This window comes from Triturus cristatus, chromosome 6, assembly GCF_964204655.1.
Source record: "Triturus cristatus chromosome 6, aTriCri1.1, whole genome shotgun sequence".
Lineage (NCBI taxonomy): Eukaryota > Metazoa > Chordata > Amphibia > Caudata > Salamandridae > Triturus > Triturus cristatus.
The window spans coordinates 451,391,478-451,409,015 of NC_140589.1; the positions used below are offsets into that span (position 1 = coordinate 451,391,478).

The 17,538-nt window shown below is 52.7% G+C and overlaps 1 protein-coding gene across 1 annotated transcript in view; it reads left to right on the forward strand.

Annotated features, from left to right (window-relative positions):
* Positions 1-17,538, forward strand: part of BEND6 (BEN domain containing 6) — a 281,971-nt gene that overhangs the window by 119,334 nt on the left and 145,099 nt on the right. The window contains exons 3-4 of the mRNA XM_085609193.1: positions 14,897-15,042; positions 15,647-15,739. Coding sequence (XP_085465319.1) covers positions 14,897-15,042; positions 15,647-15,739 — 239 coding nt within the window. The remainder of the gene's footprint in view (positions 1-14,896; positions 15,043-15,646; positions 15,740-17,538) is intronic.

The window sequence follows — 17,538 nt, forward strand, 5'->3', positions numbered from 1 at the left end:
ACTTAAAATACGCCATGCTCTTCCCGGCCAAGCTGCGAGTGGAGGTGGATGGTCGCACGCACTTTTTTGATCGTCCCGAAGCGGCTGGGGACTGGCTGGACACTCTGTCTGGGGATCGTGATCGGGATGGCGGGGGGGCTGTCCGGGCTCATGCAGGGGTGCAGGGAGGGGGGAGTTTTGTTGGGATGGGTGGGTTGGGGTGGGTTGTTGTTTGTTTACACCACAAGGCAAACGTATCATTGTGTTATCTCTATAGTGCTCTCTGGGGGACGAGTGATGACTTCTGTTTATGATGGGGGGTAGAGGACTGAGTTTGTTGTCCTGGAATGTTAATGGACTGGGGGACAGGATAAAGCGAGGTGTGGTCCTGCAGTTCTTGAAGCGGATTTCGCCCAATATAGTTTTTCTGCAGGAGACGCACCTCATTGGCAATTCCTTTTGCGCTATGAATCGACGGGGCCCATTCGGGCTTCACGTCTGGTTCAAGGGGTGTGGGCATTATGGTTAAAAACTCGCTCCCGTTGGCGATTGATGAGGTGCGCCATGACGATAGGGGACGTTACACGGTTTTGGTGGGCAGAATGGAGGGCAGAGTGGTCGTTTTTGTGTCAGTATATGTCCCGCCGGGGCTGCAGACGACCACCTTTGCGGACCTGGGGCGCCTCCTCCTTGGCCTTCCGGAGGGGATTCTAGTGGTGGGGGGGGATTTTAATGCTGTAGTTTCCAGAACTGTGGATCGTCACCCCCCTAGGGATCTCCCCCGGGCCCAAGCGTGGTTATCTGGCCTTTTGGATACCCTGGGGCTGGTGGATTGTTGGCGTTTAAAACATCCCACGCAGCTACAGTACACCTTCCATTCAGGGGCTCATGGTAGTCTCTCACGGCTAGATTATGTCCTGGTTCCGGCGGCCCACGTTGGGAGGGTAGGGGAGGTGCGCCATTTGGCACGGGGTATTTCGGACCACTCTCCACTCTTGTTGCAATTTGATATTATTTTGAGGGGAGAGGGTAGGGTGGTCCCGATTAATCCTTGGTACCTGCGTGACCCCACCATTCGCGCAGAGCTGATTAAATCCCTTAAGCGCTATTTTGATGAGAATGTGGGGTCTGTGTCATCGGCGGTCTCACTGTGGGAGGCGTTTAAGACAGTACTCCGAGGAGAGGCCCTGTCCCTTATTTCCCACTCCCGGAGGCGCGAGCGGGAGGAGGTGACCCGTGTTGAAGCTGAGATAGCCGAGTTGGAGGGGGATCTAGAATGTGGGGTGACGGATGACAAATTACATGTTCTCCAACTCAAGCAAGCGGCCTATAAGGCCCTCGTCACAGAGGCGGCCAGGGGCCTCAGTAGAGAGCAACAGGGGAGACTGTATGATGTGGGTGATAAGGCTGGTAAATTGATTGCGTGGCTGGACAAAAAGGAGAGAGCGAGTCGAGTTGTCCCGTTGATTGAGAAAACGAATGGTGTGTGTGTCACTGAACCGGAGGAAATAGTCTCCTGCTTCGCGGACTATTTCCAGGGGGTGTATTCCCCGGTGTCTTCCCGCTCTGAAGAGGATTCCCATGCCCTGCTCAGAGATATCGCGCTGCCTTCCCTTTCGGAGGAGGACAGAGTGTCATTGGACGCCGCTCCAACCTCCGAAGAAATTGCCCTCGCCATACGCTCGGTCGCTTCCGGCAAGGCCATGGGTCCTAATGGTCTTCCCATCGAGTTGTATAAACTGCGACCGGATACGCTGGCGCCGCATCTCCGTGCTATGTTCCTTGCGGCCCACTCGGTGGGTTCCCTCCCGCTAGACCAGCGTCTGGCTACCATCGTGGTTATCCACAAGGAGGGGAGGCCACGGGACCGGGTCACGTCCTATCGACCCATTTCGTTACTGAATGCAGAGCCCACAATTCTCGCCAAGGTGTTGGCCAATCGGCTGGTCGGCGTAGTGTGTGACTTGGTCCACCAGGACCAGTCCTGCTTTATTCCACATCGCAACACAGCGCTTAACCTGCGGTGTTTGCATGGGGTGCTCGCACGTGTCCCGTTCATACGGGAGCCGGCCATCTTGGCGTCTTTGGACGCCACTATGGCGTTTGACACACTTGAATGGCCATATATTTGGGCGACGCTCGTGAAATTTGGGTTTGGCCCAGGGTTTATTAGCTGGGTTAAATTGCTGTACTCTAGCCCACTTGCGCAGGTGGTTGTGAACGGTAGAGTGTCGGCTCCGTTTGAGTTGGGCAGGGGCACGCGGCAGGGTTGCCCGTTATCGCCGCTCCTTTTTGCGCTTGCCTTGGAGCCCCTGGCGGAGTGGCTGCGGTGGGAACCTTCTATTCGTGGTCTCCGCTGGACCCCCGAGTATGAGGACCGCGTATCTCTATACGCTGACGATATTCTCCTGTACCTGGCTTCCCCACGTAAATCACTGATAGTACTGGTTGATGTATTGCATTCATTTGGTCGTAACTCCGGCCTTGTCATCAACTGGGCTAAATCGTGCGTGTATGTTCTTTCTGGGGAGGCTCCTATCCTTCCGCGGGGCTGTCCTATCCAGATCGCCCCGCAGGGATTTAGGTACCTGGGTGTCTTCATTACTCTGGACGCGGAGGCCCGGTATGATCGGAACTTGCTTCCCCCCCTCCAGCGTCTGAAGGAGGATGTCGTGCGTTGGAGGCGTTTGCCGCTCTCGCCGCTCGGCCGGGCGGCATTGTTTAAGATGATGTCGCTACCGCGTTTCCTGTACGCGCTGCAGAATACAATGGACCTCGTCCCGGCGCGCTACTTCCGCGAGGTGGAGAGTTTGCAACGCCGCCTGTTCTGGGACGGGAGACCGCGTATCGCCCTGGCGAAGCTGACGCTCCCGTGGTATGACGGGGGGATTGCCCTCCCGGATATCAAACGGTATTATTGGGCCTCCCAGCTGGCTGCGATTAATCACGGCCTATACGGGCCCGCCCTAAACCCGGCCTTTGAAATGGACAAGATGCTACTGCCGGGTGGTGACTATAATCGAGCGCTCTACTCCGGCTCGATCGACGCACGTCTGACGGACCCCACGCGCGTCATGGTACGAGTGTGGCACGCGGCTAATGTAGTGATGGGGTGGAAGGATCGTTTGACCCGGGCATCACCACTATACGCATCTGAGCAGTTGGGCTCCCTGTGGACCTCGAAGGGCTTCGAGAAGTGGGACATGATAGGCATCAGTAGGGTGGGGGATCTCTGGACGAGGGGGGGATTCAAAACGTTCGAGATGCTGCAGACGGAATTCCAGTTGCAGGACAGGGAGTACTTTCGGTATCTGCAGATCCGTCATGCACTATGCTCCGCCTTCCCGGACGTCGCCTCCATCCCGGAGTACTCCCCTCTGGAGGATAGAGTGCTGGATGGACATGTACCGGAGAACACGATCTCCTTGATCTATAAAAAACTGATTAATGACCGCTCGGGATTGCTGACTAATCTTCGTGAGGCTTGGGTTGCCGATGGATTGGAGCTGGACGACGAGGACTGGGTCTCTGCGGTGGCCTCCCCGAAAGAGGTGGCCATACCGGCCCGCCTTCGCTTCGTCCAGCTCAAGATACTCCATAGGGTCTACATAACGGGGCCAAGGCTATTGCGTATGGGCTATGCTGTGGACGGGTTGTGTAAGCGTGGGTGTGGTTCTTTGGGGACCTTTCTTCATATTCTGTGGGAATGCCCAGAGGTGGAGCGATTCTGGCGTGGTGTGCATGAGGTCCTGCGGGTGGTCACGCGTGTGTCGCTGCTGCCTGAAGCGAGGAGATGTTTGTTGAACGTGTGGGAACCAACCGACTACTCGGCGCCACAGACGTGGTGGGTGACTCTGGGATATATGGTGGCCAAGCGCGATATTGCTCAATTGTGGGGTTCCCAGAGGTCCCCGACTGTTTCGGCCTGGAAGGAAAGTATGGACTGGTGCATGTTTCGGGAAAAGGTGGTGTATGTAGCGAGAGGTAAGCCTGGGACATGGGTGAAAGTATGGGGCCCCTGGAACGCCTACCGCGGGGGAATCTGTACCCCGCCGTTATTGCCTGATCCTTCGCCTGCCCCGTCCCCCTAGCAGGTTTAGCTCTCCGGTGCCGGGCACGAAATCCACCCAGTCCCTGTCCTGACCTTCTCCCCCCCTTGATACTCCTATGGATCGGTAGGGTCCCCCTTCTAGGGGAGCACATGCTGCTGTTTTCGATTGTGGGTTGCCGTGTGGTTTGATTTTTTGTTGTTATTTATGTTTAAAAGAAACCGTTATGTGGGGTTCGGATGGTGTGGCCATCAACGCTGCTAACTACTGTACGTTTCCCTTTGCCGCAGCACGCGTTCTACTGTGTGTATCATATGCTCCTCTTGTCTGCTAGCGGCCGGCCTGAAGGTTGTAGGCCCATCTTTGTATATTCTTTGAACTTTGTAATAAACGGTTTCAAAAACAAAAAAAAAAAAAAAAAGGACCCACAAGGGAGAAAAAAACAAATGGCACTGGGTAAAAAAATGCGAGGCGCGCACGGCATGGACTGCGCAATGTGGGCGCTCAGAGCGCGAAGCGCACCGAGCGCCCACACCGCGCACACGGTGCGCGAAGCGCACCGTGCGCGCAGGGTGTGCGCATAGTGAAAAACCAGAAAATAAATAAATAAATAAATAAATACATAACTTAGCATTTAAAAAAACTTACAAATTCACTGAAAAAACCATAGGTTTCACACATGTTATAGTTAGGAATTATCATTTACAAAACCTTGCAAATTCACTTAAAAAACCATAGGTTTCACACATGTTATAGTTAGCTGTACATTTCACTCGTAAAAAACCAATGAAATTCCACGTTATAGTTAGATCAGGTAACTATAACTTGCGCGACCGCAATCCACAATGTGTAATTTCAGATGTCATCATTAATGTCATGAGTGATGTCACTGACCATGTCATGAGTGATGTACTATGTGACGTCATCAGCAGTTTATTGTGGGCGCGCAAGTTATAGTTACCTGATCTAACTATAACGTGGAATTTCATTGGTTTTTTACGAGTGAAATGTACAGCTAACTATAACATGTGTGAAACCTATGGTTTTTTAAGTGAATTTGCAAGGTTTTGTAAATGATAATTCCTAACTATAACATGTGTGAAACCTATGGTTTTTTCAGTGAATATATATATATATATATATTCACTGAAAAAAACATAGGTTTCACACATGTTATAGTTAGCGGAAATTTTACTGATAAAAAACCAATGAAATTCCCCCGTTATAGTTAGTGCAGGCAACTATAACTCACGCGACCGCAATCCTCTGCTGATGCTAATACTGTATTTAGACACTTATTTACCCATGTCTTCTTCCATACATTTTTAGCTATACATATATTACAAATATTTTCTTTTCATAAAGACACATATGTCATCAGCAGAAGATTGCGGTCGCGTGAGTTATAGTTGCCTGCACTAACTATAACGGGGGAATTTCATTGGTTTTTTATCAGTAAAATTTCCGCTAACTATAACATGTGTGAAACCTATGGTTTTTTCAGTGAATTTGCAAGGTTTTTTAAATGCTAATTCCTAACTATAACGTGTGTGAAACCTATGGTTTTTTCAGTGAATTTGTACGGTTTTTTAAATGCTAAGTTACTTTACGCCATTCGTGGCGTGCGCGCCCACTTAACGCAGTTTGTTCCGTGCGCGCACCGTGCACTTCGCGCACCGTGCGCGCACAGTGATCACGCGGTGCGCTTCGCGCACCGCGCGCCCACTTTACGCAGTTAGTGCCGTGCACGCACGGTGGGCACGCGGTGCGCTACGCGCACCGCTTGCCCACGTTACGCTAGATGGGCCATGTACGCACGATGCGCTTCGCGCACCGTGCGCACATGGAGGACATATGATGCACTTCGTTTTTAAAGGTAATATTTTAATTTTTCGCAGTAGTTATAAGCCATGCACAAATGGTGCCCTTCGGGCACCATTTGTACACGGGATGGAGAGAGTGTGGATAATTTTCTTTTTTAATATTTTTTTTTTTAATCTTTTCGTTTTTTTAAGCGTGTGATAAGCCATGCACAATTGGTGAGCTTCGGTCACCAATTGCACACGGGGTGGGGTTAGTGTGGATATTTTATTTTTTTTAATATTTTTTTACCGTACGCGTATGGTAAGCGTAATCGGCGAAATTAGCGAAAAAATAAAAATTCCGTTTTTGGCCTTGGGGGATCTTTGGGGACTCCCTGTACATGGCTATGTGTGTGGGAGCTGTCAAAACAGCCCCTTTAAATGTTTTTGTGCTTTTTTTGTTAATCATCTCTCTCAGTGCGAGAGAGAAAATGGCAGCCGCCGCTTCCTGGTTTCGGCCGATTCGAATGTTTACTAAGATCTAAGAGCCAATCATAATCGCGCTCGCGCACGCCACCGTACGCGTACGGTAAGCGTACCGTAAGCGCACCGTAAGCTGGCTCAAATATATATATTGATTTAAAGGCTATTTTCTCAGAATCTACTGAACAGATTTACACCAAACCTACAAAAGGCACTTCCGTGACCTGAGGACTACCTCTCTGCCAAATTTCTAGTAATTCTGTTCAGCCGTTCGGGCTGTAGCCCTGTCTAAAGGTCCTATGGAAAAATGCATGGGAAAAACGCGTTTTGGGACCCCCCTTTTATCTCAGCCCCCGCTTGACGAATCCCCCCGAGACTTTCAGGGTAGGAGCGGAGCATAGCGCCCCACCTATTTTGAAAAATTCGCGAGGATTCGTCGACCAGCGCCAAAGTTATTCAAAATAGAATGTTGCGGATTTCCTATGGAAACGTGGTCCTAACTATAACTACCTACTGGCGACCGCCAGTAGGTAATATATATATATATATATATATATATATATATATATATATATATATATACTTTAAACTATATGCACTATTGCGCTGCTGACAGTAGTCACTGCCTTAATGGCCTACATATTTAATATCTCCTCTAAATGCACTTTCCTTCAGGCTCCATATACATAGTGAAGCTTGCCAGTAAAAGCCTTCTTGCTAGGATATGAACATGTCTGCACGGCCTGGAAATTGGCTAACATGTACTTAGTTTGACTTATATCGCATAACCAGTCGTAACTGGTAAGCCTCATGTTGGATTTTCTATGTATACGTGTGCTTAGATTGGCAGGTATCTGCTGTTTCTCAAAGAGGGACAAGCACCTTGGTGGAAAGAGGACTATCAATGCTGATTGTTTATCTGTTTCAGTGTAGCTTATAAATTAATAGGTGTTCGGCTTCGCTTCTGCCTGGTGATTTTGACTGACCAGCTTATTACCTCCTGTCCACATCCACTTCGTTTCTGCAGATGGAACTTGAGGCATTTTCTTTGTCTGTTTGTGTTTGATGTGATGTGTGTTCTCGCCATATGTTATAAGATAATGCTGATATCTTTGGTGAGACAGGCTCTCTTTGGATTTTGCGGGTCTGTGAAGTCAGTGAATATTCTTCTGTGTTGAACTCTCATTCTTTTACTCGTCTCTCTCCCCTCTCCGGATATCTTGCATGAGGTTGTATGGCAGGTCCATTGCATGATTATGAGCTGCAGTCTTTTTGGCAGGTTGCCAGAAAGCACCACCCTAATCCATGGCACGCAGATTTCTCTGTGGTTGGATTGTTGATCAAACCTACTGTTGCTAAACTTGATATCACATTTCATGTATGGGTTTTCTAAGATGAGAAGGACTGTGCAGTGGTGTGCTGTAGATGTAACATTGCAGCTATTTGAATATTCCACAGCCTAGTTATATTACAGTGAGTAGAATGTGTGGAAATGTGTTGTCTTTTTCCACAAGTGTTGATGTGTTCCTTTTTTTGTACATCGCGTTGCTTCTTTGTGTCTCAGTGAGTGGCATGCTTTATGTTTTTGGTTCTTTCAATCCCTGTTCATGGGAGTGAATTGGGTGTGAGTGTAAGATTTTCTTCTTCATGAAGGCAATATTCACCTGATGAGTGGGCGTGGTAATCCAAATGTGCTGCTAATCGCACTATGCAGAATCCTGTTAAGGTTGGTGACGTCCGTGCTCATATTTGCTCAATGTAATGCTTGCTTGCCCTCCAACAGTTGATGGATTTTCTGGTCTAAAGCTCACATAATGACTCTTATTTCACATGTTGCTGCATTACTTAGCTGGATATCAGACAACAGTGCCCCTTCTACCACACTTCCACAAACATCACAAATGTGCTATGCCCTCATGTGGAAAGCCCTCCCTTCGCGCAATAATCAGTCCACGCCAGGTAAGTTAGCGTAAAAGCCCATTTATTAGGACAGGGTTGGAAAATCACAACCAAACATAACACAAACCCCCCAACAATCCCCAACAACATAACTTCTCACTTTCCATACTCTCCCAGACTCCAATTACTCCCTCCCCACTTCACACAGCACCTCCTCACTTATCCCATTCGCTTCCTCACTTCTCTTCCAAACTTCTCCATCATCTCCATTCGTCGTACACTGATCTGACGCACCCCCACCTTCACCAGTATCCCCCTCCCCGGAAGGGTGAGTATGCCCGTCATGGACTCCTCCCCCCTCCCCAATCCGCCAACCAGGGAACCCCCGGAGGGCGGTTACCTGCCCCACCCCTCACCAGTGCACCTTTCGCCCTCACTCTCTCCGACACCAGATCGACTCATTCCACAAACCACTGATGAAATCCCTCAGCTCCATCATATAGTATGCGTTGCCTATGTGCGAAAGGTGCACGCTATCGTCCCTAAAAAGCAGAGGCTCCTCGAGCCGCAGTCCGGTGTGCGCCAGCACTTTGACCCCAGTGCTCTCACAAAAAACCCGCATTGCCCTATTCAGCTTCCTCCGAGCTCGTTCCACTGCTGCGGGCTTCAATGCCCCCCTCCAGATCCGTCGAGGAATGAACTCAGTCCACACAATACAGGCGCCAGCCAGATTGCGTTTCATCGCCTCCAAGTCCCGTTGCATCAAATAAAGCAGTGACACCCCCGATTGCTTCACTAGATCATTCTCCCCCAACTGGATGACGAGCAAGTCCGGACAGCCTCTCTGTGAAACTTTCTTGGTCAGCCAGGGCAATAACTCTCCCCAGCGCATCCCACTCCTGCCCCACCAAAATACCTCGTGACTGCTGCTTCTCAGGCCCAGGTTACGACCGTACACCTGCCTGTCGGAATACTTGGATGCCCAATGCACAAACGAATGACCAACGATCCAGGTAACCGTCTTGGCTCCCGGACCCCCAACACAACCTACAAAGAAAAAAGGAAATTAGAAACACGAAATACAACAGACACGCTCCAACAGCCAACGCGCCCCCTCTGCCCTACTTCTGGACGTACCACTCGAAACAGCGCGACCGCCATCTACCAATCCAATCTTGTCCCAGGACCACCCCAACCGCGCCGCCGCCGTCGCCGCGCCGATCCGGAAGGAGTGCGTCCCATACCCAGCCGGGTCCTTACCGAGGCGCCTCAATGCCATGCGCAAAACCGCCAGCAGCTGGAAGGCCGTGACCCTCTTCCCGGAGGCATGACAGAAAATCTCACCCACACTCCGGCCGACCTGCCCACAAAAACTGCCCCATTCACGCACCGGGCAAACTCCCTCCCCCCCCGACTCACACAACCACACCCATGCTCCCCTTCCAGCCTGGTCCGTTTTTGACCGTCCCAGCCAGATTCCCAAACGCGTCCCATCCAAACGAACATCCTCAAACCTCAGCCCCATCGCACCCCTACCCCCCAACAACTCCGAAACCCGGAAAGCCCCAAAGAACATCCAAGTCATGCACAACCGGAACAACGCTACCTCAGCCATGTCGTAACAACAAACACTCAATTCCGCCAAGACATCCACCAGCAACTCAAAGGTGATCGCCTCACGCACAGGCCCACTCCCCCGGCCCCCCCCGCTCCCTGCCCCAACCCTTCAGCATCCGACTCAGCAACTCACTCCTGGCTGGATCAAAACCCAAGTAAACCATACCATAGAAAGAAATCCCCGCCAACCTCTCTGCAATCGTCACCTGCGACAAACCCCTGTCCATGCAATGCAACACACACCGCATCACCCCCTCCTCACACTCCCTCTGAGACATACGCCAAGCATCCCGCGACCATCCCAGAAACGCACCCAGTTCCACCCAAGCCAACCGATACGCCCGCCTCGTGGACTCAGCAACAGACTTCTCCACCAACTTCACCACTCTCACTCCCCCCAGCTCCAGATACCCTCCGGCACCTTGGTCTTGACAACCTCTGCTCCGGGCGCCAACCTTCGGAAACGCTGCCACTGCGAACGAGACAATGCATCCGCAATGTCATTGCTAGCGCTCGGCACATGCGTCGCGCGAAACAGCACATTAAAACGCAAGCACAGCAGCATGAAACTTCGCAGCAAGCGCAGCACCCGCAGGTCCCTCGCCCTCTGATGATTCACCAGGTCAACCACCGTTCAGTTATCCACATGGAACAGCACAGATCTGTTCTGGAATTCCTGTCCCCACACCTGCAGCGCCACCACCAGCGGAAAGAACTCCAAAAACGCAATACTCCTGCCCTGCGACAACCAGTGCGCCGGCCACTGCTCCGCACATCACCTTCTGTCCCAGAAAACGCCAAAGCCGCGGGCCCCAGCCGCATCCGAAAAGATCTGCACCTGCCACACCATGTTGTCATCCGCAAAATCCAAGGAGACCCCATTGAAGTCGCTCAAGAACCCCTGCCAGACCCGCAGATCCGCCCGGACACCCATGGAAATCCGCACCCTGTGGTGGGGCAGCACCGCCCCCGACATGGCCAACCCCAGTCGCCTGCAAAAAGTCCTGCCAGCCCGCACCACTCGGCACGCAAAATTCAGCAAACCCAACAACCGCTGGATGGACCTCAAATCAATCTTGCGCTGCAACATCACCTGGCCCAAAAATTCCTGCATCTCGTCCGCCTTCTGCTGGGGCAGGCGCGCCACCCACGCGACGGAATCCAATTCGATCCCCAAGAAAGCTAGACAACTGCTCGGCTCAGCCGTCTTCTCCGGCGCCAACGGAACACCAAACTCCCCCGCCATCCTCTCAAACTGCCACAACGCCTCCCCGCACTCCCCCGACTGTTCGCGCCCGACAAACAAGAAATCGTCCAGATAGTGGGACACCAGCCGGTGCCCCGCCCTGTCGGTGAAGGCCCATTGCAGGAAAGAACTGAAAGTCTCGAACAACGCACAGGATACCGCACAACCCAAGGCAAAACATTATCCACAAAGATCGCCCCCCCAAACTGCATCCCCAGCAAAGGAAAGTCCGCCGGGTGAATGGGCAGAAGGCGAAACGCCGACTTGATGTCACACTTAGCCAGTTCCGCCCCCCACCCACACACCCTCACCAGCGCAATCGCATCATCCACCGACGCATACAGCACCCGGGAATCCTCCTCCGCGATGAAATCATTCACCGACAACCCCTCGGGCCACGACAAGTGGTGGATCAGGCGAAATTCCCCTGGTTCCTTCTTTGGCACCACCCCCAAGGGGGATATGATGAGCTCCGGCAATGGCCATGTGCCAAACGGGCCGGCGATCCTACCTTCAAGAACCTCCTTCCGCAACTTCGCCTCAACCACCCCCGGCAAATCCTTCGCCGACCTCAAATTCTCAGCCTATCTGCACTCCCGCGGTCCCTGGTACCCCACCCGAAACCCTTCAGTGAACCCCCAGTACAGCTTCAACGCCGCCTCCCGATCGGGATAGCGGGGAGCCAAGGACCCATGGCCTCCACACTAACCGGGGTAGGAGCCCTTTGGCCCAGCCTGCCCTCTGCCCTTGGTAACCCGCCACTGTTCGGAGGGAGTGGCCAGTGTAAAACATTGTGTGACCGGGTGCCGCCCTCCACACTTAGAACACTCGTGCTTGAACTTGCACGGGTGGCGGGTGCAGAAACCCTTGTTAAAATTCCAGCAGGCCCCTGTGGTGGCTCCCCCGCTCTTGGCCGGCTGTCCTGTTGCGCCTGCAGCGGCAGCCTTCCCCCCTGCTCCCCCGGCTCCACTGGATCCTCCTCCCGCCCCCGTCGAGGCGGGACGGGACTGAAAAGGCCGATATGACACCGGAAGCCCGCTAGCCGTATGTGTGGACGCGGAGGACTGCGTCGAAGCCATCCACTGTACCCACAACTCCTGGTCTACCTCACCCCAGGGCTTGTCAGGGTTAACGCTGATCTGAGCCCGAAACTCCTCATCGTAACTGAGCCACGCGAACCCCCAAAGTGCATCTGCGCCTTGCGGATGATATCCATATATTTGAACAACGCAATCGCCCTATCCTGATGTTTCTCACAATAGATGCTCGCGTAAATCACGTCCAATTCTCCATATTCACCGGCACCCGAGGCCGCCTCGTCAACTCCCACTCCTCTTCCTTAGACCCCTCCTTAGCCTGTATCTCCCGGTGCAACAGCTTGAACACATCCACATACTCACGCTTCCAGATCCTCGCCCTCGTTTTTTCAGACAAATGCGACCCCAAAGGCATCGCCAGGCCCATATAGGGCAACTTCTTCTTATGCTTCTCCCCCCCCTCATCCTTCCCCTCTTTCTCCCCTTCTTTGTCCGTCTGCACACCTGCCCCCACGAGCCGTTTCCCGTCCCCCTCCAGGGCCGCCGCCTTAGCCGGAACCGTCTGCTTCGCAGCATCTCCCTCCTCCCTCACCGACCCATCCCCCACCCCAACAGACCTGCAGGACCTCCTATGCCCCAACTTGTCCCCCCCGTCCCACACCCCCCACCACGCTCCCTCACCTGTTAGAGTGCGTGGCACCGCCTGGGCCCGTCCGCCGGGATTCGGGGCTTTCGTCTTCGCCACTGGCGTCGTGCTGCAGCTGGCTTTCTGCGCCTGGAACACACCAAACCTCCGCGTTGCCTCCAGCCCCTGAACGTCTCGCACTTCACCCTCTTCCAACTCCTCACTCTCCGACTCGTAATCCAGCTCTTCGTCCAAGTCAACCGCCCCAAACTCCATCCGTACCTCACGCACCACTCGTTTCACACCTTTGCCTTCCTCGCCCTGCACAAACTCATACTCCGGCGCCGACGATGCCCGCTCCCTCGATGGAGGGCAGGCCGCCGCGGACCCCCCTGCTGCTTCGCCCCGGCGTCTGGAGGCCATCGTGCGCCCCGCCAGCCCACCCTGGCCTCTACCAGCAAACAGCGCTGGCTTGGATCCCCCCCCCCCGGACCGGCATAGTCCGAGGGGGCCCCAGCGCCACCAGGTCTCTGAGACGTCAAGTCAGTCCCTGCCTCGTCTACCCATATCCACCGCCCGCGTCCCGCCGCCGGCCCCGCACCCTTGCCACGTGCCACTGCCCGGTCCACCGCTCGCACCCTCCCCTGGGGCACCCCCTCCCTGGCCGCGCACATCTCATCCCACTGGCGCTCCGTCTCCTCAATCAACCGACGCTGCTCCCGGATGCGCTCCTCCAACGACATCCCCTCCCACCGGTCCTCCCACCGGACCTCACCCCTGCCCGCCACCTTCGTCCCACGACCGCGCCCCGCGCCCCCAGATGTGCCTGGCGCCTCACGTCCCCCCCGGACCCCCCCACCGCCTTCGCCGGGCCCTTGCCCCCCCCCGCCCCCCACCCTTCCCCTTGCCCCCCACCCTTCCCCTTGCACCCACCCAGGGCGACCGGGGGCTGTCCCCCACACCCCCCCTCCCCCCCAACCGACTCACTGCCAGAGAGGTACAAGGAGAACTCCTCCCCCACCGGCTCCTCCAAGCCCCCCTCCTGCTCACTATCGTCACTGTACTCCACCAGAACAGCCCCCTCCCCTGCCCAGGAGCCACTGCCCCCCCTCGGTCCCTCCGACCCCCTGCCAAGAACACCCCCGGGGGATCCCCCACCCCTCCCGCACCAACACCCACGCCCCCCCGCTCCCCCCCGCACCGCTGCCCAGCGCAGGGAGGCTCAGACGCCGATCCCCATGCCTGTACCCAGAGCCTGCCTTCCTACACCCCCCGCGCCGCTGCCGCATGTTTCTTTGGAGGGGGTTCCTCCAGACAAGCTGCCACTGCCGCCGCCACCCCCGCGGAGGCCGCTCGCAGTGCCCTGGCCATGCCCACCCACGCCTGTTCCAACACCCCGGGCCTCAGCAGGTCAGCCCTCCCAGCGCGCCCCAGTAGCTGAAGCATCGCGCGCACCACCCTATCATCCGGGACCTGGCCCCCTCCTACCTCCATTGCCGCTCGGCGCTCCCGCTCGCAGGCCGCCACACGTCGCCTGACGGGGCCGCCACACGTCCGCTGCTCCGCCGCACGCAGACCCGATGTATGCCACCAGCCGCCGCTCGAGCCCTCGCGCACGGGACAACCAGGCTCCGATGCTTCACGAAAAAACCCCGCCAAGGCCTACCAATCCCTTCCCAAAATATCCCCCACCACCCAAAGCTCGACTAGCTGACCCACCCTGAGGCGCTGGGGAAAGGAAGAGGAAGGACTTCCTCTCCCAGCCCCCTTTAACCTCTTCCCCTAATCCCACCCCTTATCCCACCCCTTCCTCCCCTGTCCTTCCTTTTGCGCGAAATCCCCGGGGGAAGACTAGTCCGCTAACCTTTCTTCCCCCGGGGGCCGCATTTGCCATCAGACAAAGTGCAGGGGTTTCTAGCTTTAGTAAACAACTGACCATCCTAATGAGATTTGATGCATTTCATGAAATAACAAAAGTTACACTTAACATTTCCCTCCGTATCAAACGAGCCCTGCAAATGTAGCAACCTGTAAAATTGTTGCATGAAACACTGGGATGAAACTATACATACGTTTGTAAAGTTTGTCATTTGTGTTGAGAATGCACATTTATTTTTTCCGAAGCAAACATGATTTGGACCTGTTTTTCTCCACCTCAGAAGATCCACAGGAACTAGTAGAAATGATGCAGAACCTTCTTCCGGCGACGGCTATCACACAGGTCGCGGGCCTCGGAAAACGAAAGCGGAAGTTAATAAAAATGCTCCTCTCTGACAGCGATGAAGACAACGTGGATGAAGAGCAGGTTTGTTTCCAGAAACGTCTTATCAAGTTTTAGAATGCCGCAGTTTTTAGGTTCATCCACTGAGGCAGTTCACAGTGCTTTAATAGCTACTCCATGCGCTACCTTTGAGTACCCCATTCTTATATTAGTCTTGGAATGCGCATGCACAAATTCTAGCACACAGTCATTTCTACAATTACGTGACAAGCTTGTCGTGTAGGGTGCTTACGTAGAGCCCCCTCGCCTGAAAGGTCCTTACCTGGACCGGAGTTTAGCACCTGTACCGGGTGTTGATCGTATAAATATAAACCCTGTGGCTTAATCAGATCAGATTGTCCTGTATTCCTGTTTGACGAAGTTCAATCTATTACGAAGTATCATTAAAAACAGGCCGGGAAATTTTAGCCAATGGGGGAATACATGTATGTTTTGACATGGTCAGGCGATAACAGCACCAGGAGGCACGGGAAAAGATTTAACATGTTCAGGCAGTATTACAACAGATCATGTACACTTCATATGTTTTAACGTGCATTTTGGTCATTGTGTTATTTTAAAAACACTGGTCTTTTTAGTTTTTTTATAATTACAATTTGACTCAGTCACGTCTACAAACTAATTTCAGCCTCGAATTCCGAAGAGAATGAAAACGAAAGCATCTTTGTCTGCATCTGCAAACATCCTAAGTAACCTGGAATCACCCCCGACAGGCAAACAGGTAAACAGTTTCCCAATTGTAATGAAATATGGAGGGGGTTCACGTGCATGGCTAATTGCATTGATTGCGGCTGCAGGTATATCAGTGGCTGCATTATGAGGGCCTGTGAGAGTTTAAAGAGGGCAGTCATGGTAGCTTTGCAGCAAAGCAATATCTTCGATCCAACTGCACTTTGTCACGGCTGACCTTGTGTTTTCGAAGGACACTGGTGATTCTGACAATTGCAGAATTCAGTCATCTATAATTCACTCGACAATTAGCGTTTGCTGACCACAGTGACCTTGCTCCTCTGACTGCAGAGGGTACTGGAGTGCTTTCTAGGATTTTCATTTCATGGTTACGAGAGTCAGCAGATTCCTTTCCGGGACTTGAGCCTTAAAGCAAACTCGTCTGATGTTTATTGGACCACAATCTCATTCCTAATTTCCATTGAAGTGCGCGTGTCTGAAAGATCCCAAGCGTACTCTCATGGAACCACCTTTACAGCTCTCTCTAGAGGAGCGGCCTGGTTCCTTGAAGCCCTAGCCTGTCCAGTGAAGAGGCACCGTGTCACCACATCAGGGACAATGTTCGCCGCCATCCCAATATATAGTGGCGCCTCTTTATTTTAGTAAAAAGACATAGGTTCAAAGTAGATGGGGGCTATATTTTGAGGAGGAATGGTGGGGCCTTTCTAAAGGCACAAAGATATTAGTTTTAAATGGTGACAGCGTCCCATTAGTCTCCACACTACCTGGGGACTTTGAGTCTTAATCGAGTTGGCCTAACGGCTAGGGCGGTCAACCTCAAATCTGGGGAACCGGGTTCGAGTCTTGGCAAGGACGCACAACATCCTGTGATTCTGGGCAAACCACTTAGGGCCTGATTACGATGCGGTTAGGAAATCTTCCCGACGGAATTGGTTTGGAAATGGTTTCCAACCCGCTGGGATCAGGAGAGTCTGACTGACCGAGTATTATGCATCCGGATGCTTCCAGATACGATTTGGTTGGACTCCATTTAACTGTAATGGGAGCCTATGTTCCTAACCGCATCGTAATTGGGCTCTCGGTCAGGAAGACACGTTCCCGATCCGATTCGGGAGGACCAAATGCAGTTAGGAGGCCTTCCTAACTGCATCGTAATCGGGTCCTAGGTGGGAATGCTTTCCTAACCGCATCATAATCGGGCCTTTAATCTTCCCATGACTAACAAAAATGAATGTGTCCTCATGTAACGCAACTGGTGCTCATGTAAAGCGTCTGATACCCGATACCCTCGGGTCAATTTTGTGCTATGTAAAACTCCATAAAATAAAAAATAAAAATACCTGATGCAGCTAAGTCATGAACAGGAATCAGAAATCCCCAAAGGTCCTTTAATTGTGATGATGCCGATTTGTAGTACTTGTGCGGTTTATAGGCGATCATCTGCCGATCACTGGAATTGGCGACCATCATGAACCTGGAGCAGTGACAAATGTGCAATCTGGATTCATGTGACATATGCCTGTCCCTTAGCTGGTTTGTGCCGTGACAGCAGCAAGGCAAAGCACCCATTTTGGAAATCAGCCAGCCAATTTGTGACACAATAGTTGATGTGAAACTATAACCTTCTGACAGCCCCTGGGGTCATGATACAGAAACTCTGCACTGAAGCAAAATATGGGCAAATATTTTTGCCTTTGTAATACTGAATGATTTGAGCGGTATTTGCACTAGGGCAAATATGGTTCAATTTGATTTCACAATATTTTTGCTCCATTTATATAACAAGAAGTAGAAAAACACATTTTGTACCTTTTTAAATGTGAAAGATAT